Source organism: Cicer arietinum, chromosome 8, assembly GCF_000331145.2.
Source record: "Cicer arietinum cultivar CDC Frontier isolate Library 1 chromosome 8, Cicar.CDCFrontier_v2.0, whole genome shotgun sequence".
NCBI classification, from domain to species: domain Eukaryota; kingdom Viridiplantae; phylum Streptophyta; class Magnoliopsida; order Fabales; family Fabaceae; genus Cicer; species Cicer arietinum.
Window position 1 is genome coordinate 27,751,610 of NC_021167.2, and position 6,205 is coordinate 27,757,814.

Genomic DNA, 6,205 nt, shown 5'->3' on the forward strand with positions numbered 1-6,205 from the left:
GTGATTAATAATATATTTTTATATATTGGTTGAGATTAATTGATATTAAAGATAGTTGCGGTAAATACTTTTAATAATTTAACCGTTGAGATTGATCGACATTACTAATTATACATAATTACTTTAAACTTAATTTTACAAGACAATAAACAAAATAATATATTGCAATGTATTATTGAATTGAATTTGTAATCAATAATATCAGGGTATTTTTAAATTTTACATATTAATCTGATAACATTTCAACTTATAGATAACCAGAGCTTACTATTTGAGTGTATAAGAAGACAAGACCAACTATTATATCATGACTTACAAAGTAATTTAAGTTAATTTAAAAGAATATTATTAGTCTAATTTTTAAGATTTGGATAGCCTCTTCAAAATATTTAACTCAATTCCGTATATTTATTTGTCAAAAAAAAAACAGCAATATTTATTGTGACTATTAAATAGGAAACATAATACTGTCGATAGCAGTAGTCATGATAACAACCAAAAATATAAGTTCAATAAAATTTGATTATGCTGCCACGAACAAAACTAGTTATTGTAAAGAAAGAAAAAATTGCAGTGTCAATGTGAAATTAATCCATTCATGAAATGAAAAAATTAGTTTTCGATATGTTAAGACATTCATGAATTATATGTATTAATGCATATCCATACAACAGCTGATTTTGTCATCAAAGGTGAAAGACTTTACTTTTTTTTTTTCTAAAATAAATCCACTCACTTCATATAACACTCACTTCAGATAAGTCAAATCTCGTCCTGTGATACAATGAAGTGCTACAACAAAGAACTTCTTACAAATGCGAAAACCAGTGTCTGATGCAATTGTTTAATGCCAAAGAAATTTGCTACAAGGATCAATTTGTGTAGCCATTATTATTCCATCATCTACAAAAAATTGGATGTGAGTATGAACATTCTTTGCCGTGAACAGCTTCTACAAAGAACGCTATTTCTTTACTAGTTTATCGCTGTGATAAACTGCGTAAAACTACTCAACCTCCTTACGAAAATCATGATTATCTACAAAAACCTGCACACATTAGAGAGGTGGGAGAAAACAAGTTAGTTACAAATGCTTCAAAAACCAGAAACTAATAAACAACATACTGAAAATAAAAACGGCCCAGTGCACAAGTTAAGTCTCGGGAGGGTAGATGTATGCGACCTTGTCCTTGCAAGGAGATAGATTGTTTTCAGGATTTGAACCAGTGACCTCCAAATCACAAGGCAGCAACCTTATGGTTGTGCTAATGTTCACACTCAAACAACATATTGGAAGTGTTTGGTATAAATCAGAGTTAGTGATAGGTGGACAGGTCGCTTCAGCAAGATTGGGGTGTGGGGGCTAAGCTCCCTGCGGTACAGTTCAGGAGTAATCTTGTAAACTAAACCAATATATTTAAACACAAGTTGTAGACTATAAATCCTATATTTGAATCATAATATAGAGGTATTGTAACCGCTATCTACAATCAAATACATAGGCACAATTGACTGAACTTGGGAGTTCTCTATTTGTGTTTTCTTGTGTCTATTTTCTTTTGAGTCAAGGTTGTTATTCTTATAGGAAGCAATTCCGAAAACAACCATTGAGCTATACCGTCTTCCAACCATCGGGATCTACACATGATGTAATTTTTGTTCTGTAACCAGGTACCGGTCCAGGTTCACGAGTAATTTTTCCTCCGGCAAGTTTAATCGCTTCTGCAGTTTTGTACACATCATCTGTGCCTATTGCAACCTGTAGAAAAGGAAGCAATGGATAAGAGAATAAATAAAAGAAATTATATTAACTGAATCACAAAAAACTATTAATAAAAAACACAAGGTAAGAAGCATTTCAACAAAATATTCATATGAAAACTCAGCCATCACTTTAATACATAAAGCAAAATCTCAATAATATGACAAATCAAATAGAAATTCTGTCTACCTGAACATATGCATCTCCTTTATCATATTCTGTGACTCCATAGTTGTAAGTCAACTCCAGAACAGTATTTTCTTTTTCTGGACCATAACCGAGTATTGCAATGGTACACTGCCACAAAGAGGAGGGAAGCCGTTAAAAGATTACAGGCGAAGTAATGGAGATCAAATGTCAAAATCAATTATATCCAGATTCTGACTTAGACGCGTTCAGTCATAATAATCCAACGCACCATAGTTTCGTGCCACTGACTTTTCAACCAAGTGTAATGACCAATTATGTGAGCCAAGAAAACAAGGTTGAAACTAAGAATTGTGAAGATGGCTGTCGTTAATAGTTTTAACTTAATACAAAATTACATATAACTCGAAAGAAACATAAATCGAGAGAATTTATCAGAGCATTGTGCAGTTGAAGACGCAAAATCCTTCTGGACAAAAATGAGAATAAATTGAAAGAAGTACAATTAGGCTAATTATCTTAATTGTTAAATACTAGGCATATTAGTTACAAACTTGTTCCTGAATGTGTAGTCTAGTGGTTTGGATTGGTACGCCGAAAGAGCTTCGATCTCTGCTGCTAACAAATTATCCCTCCCCTTAACAAATTACTAACCGCCTAACACAAATAGACTTCAAAGCCAAGCTATATAACAAAAAGGATGCCAAAGTACCTTGGATTCTGGATCATCTTGAGTTCTAAGCAGCTCCATACACAAAGCCTACGCAGCAAGCAATGACATATTCAAATTAATATTTTGTAATGAAAATAAGAAGACTATAAGCCAACATAAAGTACATTGATCCTCACCTTTTCATAAAAATTTATGGATCGATCAAGATCACCCACCCGAAGCATTACTTTACACAGGGGTTCACGCGACGGAGCCCTTTCCAAAAGTTCAAATTTATAACCATCAGGATCTTCAATAAACGCAATAGTTGAGCTGCCTTCCTTGACTGGACCCGGCTCTCTAATGATTTTTCCGCCTTTAGCTCTCACAATGTCCACAATTCTTGAAATCTAGTAAATGGTAATGAAGACAGAAAATCCATTGTATACATCGGTTAAAAGATCAATAGAGAGGAAATCCAAAGAAATAACCAGAAGTTTGAGAAACTAACATCATCCATAGCAACGCCAAAATGGCCGAATCCGGTTCCAATGTCATACGTGTCAATCCCATAATCTGAAACATTGTTAAGAAAAAAACAGTTTTAACACAAGAATTTCCATTTCTCATGGATGTAAAACTAACTTCACAAAATGCACAGTTCTGTAACTATCAAGAATGTCAACAAATTAGTTAGACTCTAAATCTTACTGTATGTTAGTTCGATAACAAAATGTGCATCCTCCGGGCCATATCCAAGAAAAGCATTAGTATATTTCTCCTCCGTCATGTCACGTTTTCTAAGCACCTTCATTCCAAGACACTCTGTATAAAATCTGAAATCACCAACAAAGTTTTTTCCCTTTTACCATGAGAATGATTACAGTACAAATAAATAAGTTTGCAACTAATTCAATCTTTGGATATAACATATATACTTTATGCTCTTGTCCAAGTCCCCGACACGATATACGACGTGAAGCATTCTTCTCTTGTCATGCTTCACCCAATCTAACGCATTTTCCTGTGTAGCATATGGAGACATGTTCCCAGATGACATCACTCTCATACATCTACTATCATGTCTCAACAACCTAGATGCTTTCGGGCCAAAATTATGGGGCAATCTAACACCTGAATTAAAATTCAAAAACAATCACAATTCATTAAATTATAATTCACAATATGAAACACCAACGCAAACACTAGACACAATACTGACACGTAACACGAGTAATAATTTACAAAAATGGAAGTGATTGAATGTATCCACATGTCAGTGTCAAATCAATGTCTAACACATATATGTTCGTGTCATATCATCAGTGTCCGACACAAAGACGTATCGGACATTGTGTTGAAAACCAATCACGTCTTCAATTTATCTGAAGCGTCGGTGTTACATAGATACACAACCTCAACATGCAACACTAATTATACATATCACTATAAAAAAGACATGCCATTATGCTATGAACCCCAAATACACACACCGGACACAACACTAACTCTAACTTATCGACACCGGTAATAATTTGAGGAAAAATTAATTAATTAATTGAATGTAATCAAAGTGTTTGTGTATTGTAATTTTCAATACAATGCAAAATGCAATAATCTAATTACAAAGTAGCATAATTATACCATGCAAAATAAAAAAATTGATTAAAAAAAACCCATTTTTAAATTGATCATAAAAATTGAATTTGATTGAAGAGTGAAAGAAAAAGACAACAACTTTAGGAAGTACATAGAAAAGGATCAAAGATAGAGAAAGGTGGAAAAAACTTACCGGTACTGCGAAGATGAAAAAGAGAGGGTAACTTGAATGAAGAAAAAGAGGGACGAATTGATGAAGAAGCCATGGAAATGGATTAATCACTGTACAAACTGAATGTGGAAACAAAAAATAACTGAATAACTCAAATTATAGGGTTTAATTTAATTCTTTTTTTTTTAGTATGAAAAAAATGAATAATAATTAATAATGGTTTGAGTTTGAGATTTGTTTGACATGTTTTTAGGAATCAGATTAATAACCAATTTTTGAATAAATAACTGCACACATCTCGTCCTTTTAAATTAATTAAAAATAAAAAATGCAAGATCAGTATAAAATAAGGAATTTAATTCCATCATAGATATTTAATCCGTTATATTATTTTATATTATATTGTATTATTATTATGCAGTTTTTAATCAAATATAATAATTTCGTTAACAAGTCATTATTGACCGTCTCTATAATAATTTTATATATCTTACTAATATGTCCCATTAAAACACATGTAAATAATTCTAAAAGTCGAATTTGTTTAGTTGATAAAAAAAAAATTAAAATTTTAAATAGTTAAATCCACGAGTTTTAAGACAAAATTTATACATTTGATACTATAAAATGTATTTTGTGACATAGGTTAGCATTTGCCTTATTTTACAATCATGTAATCATGTGGTGAGATGGAAAATTAATGGTTCTTATTAACTTAAAATTAGTTTACACACAATGCATAATCTTTTTCTCAATTTTAAAATTGATGGTATGAAATGAAAATATCGTAGATTCTCATTGGATTTCAGTTTTAAAATTATTTTAAGTTAGTCTTTGACTATTTGTTAGATTTAAGTGTGGGTGAAGATGTGATGTCAAATTCTCTTATAGATCATGAACGTTCAATTTATTATTGCTTCAAACGATTCTCCGACCTCTTCCAACAAATGATATCAGAGTTTTGGTTTGGTTTGGTAGAGGAACTGAAGTGAATCATAGTATATTGTTATATCAAAAGTCTTCATACGGTATAATAATTAAGAGACATGTCATGTTGATAATAATGACAATGTAAATATATAATATAGAAGACTCACACTTAGAGATTGATCTCTCAAACTTATCAAATAAAAGTAAATATTATAAATTTACCAATAAAAAGATTATTTGTAATTTTAATCCATGTTATTTAAGTAAATTTTGATTTTCTTTTGATTGAATTGTCTTTTGATAGATGATTTAGTCATTTGTTTCTCCTATTTCCTTTCCAGGCAGCTTCCTTAATTATATTTAAAAAATGTTCATGTTACAAAAATATAGTATTAAATAAAATTTTCTTATTCCACCAATTGCTTTGATAACCCTCCTTGTACATCTCTAACCCTCCTTGTAGTTTCTACCTTGGTGAATTTTATGCGCTACAAACCTAATCTGGTTTATATTTTAATTAAATTTAATTTATTTAAAATATCATTTCTCTAATTAATTAATTGTTCTATGTGTGTAGAGTAACAATGGCAAAACAAATGAGTAAGTTCTTTTCAGTAACAAATTAAAAAAATGAATAAGTCATCTATAAGTTTTATTTTAATGGATATGTATCAATATTGTTAGATTATATTATATCATGTATTTGGTTCAAACTCAAAATGTATCAATTTATGATATCATTTCGTCTACCAAAAATAAAATAAATAAATCATTTTATGCTATTTCGAAAGATAAAAGACATACTTAAATAATTATAAAGAAGTCTTATCTAATCTATTGATTATTGACTATAAATAGAATAATAATAATAATAATAATAATAATAATAATAATAATAATAATAATAATAATAATAATAATAATAATAATAATAATAATAATA

The 6,205-nt window shown here is 30.2% G+C and overlaps 1 protein-coding gene across 1 annotated transcript; it reads right to left on the bottom strand.

The window, feature by feature from the left end:
* Positions 1-678: 678 nt before the first annotated feature.
* On the bottom strand, positions 679-4,563 carry LOC101506822 (probable lactoylglutathione lyase, chloroplastic). The gene is made up of 9 exons (XM_004512964.4): positions 4,354-4,563; positions 3,500-3,695; positions 3,273-3,397; positions 3,073-3,137; positions 2,759-2,971; positions 2,622-2,669; positions 1,952-2,059; positions 1,619-1,759; positions 679-1,048 (listed from the first exon to the last, which is right to left on the bottom strand). Exons 1-9 carry the CDS (start codon positions 4,424-4,426, stop codon positions 1,007-1,009), a joined length of 1,011 nt encoding a protein of 336 aa, XP_004513021.1. The 5' UTR covers positions 4,427-4,563; the 3' UTR covers positions 679-1,006.
* Positions 4,564-6,205: the final 1,642 nt, after the last annotated feature.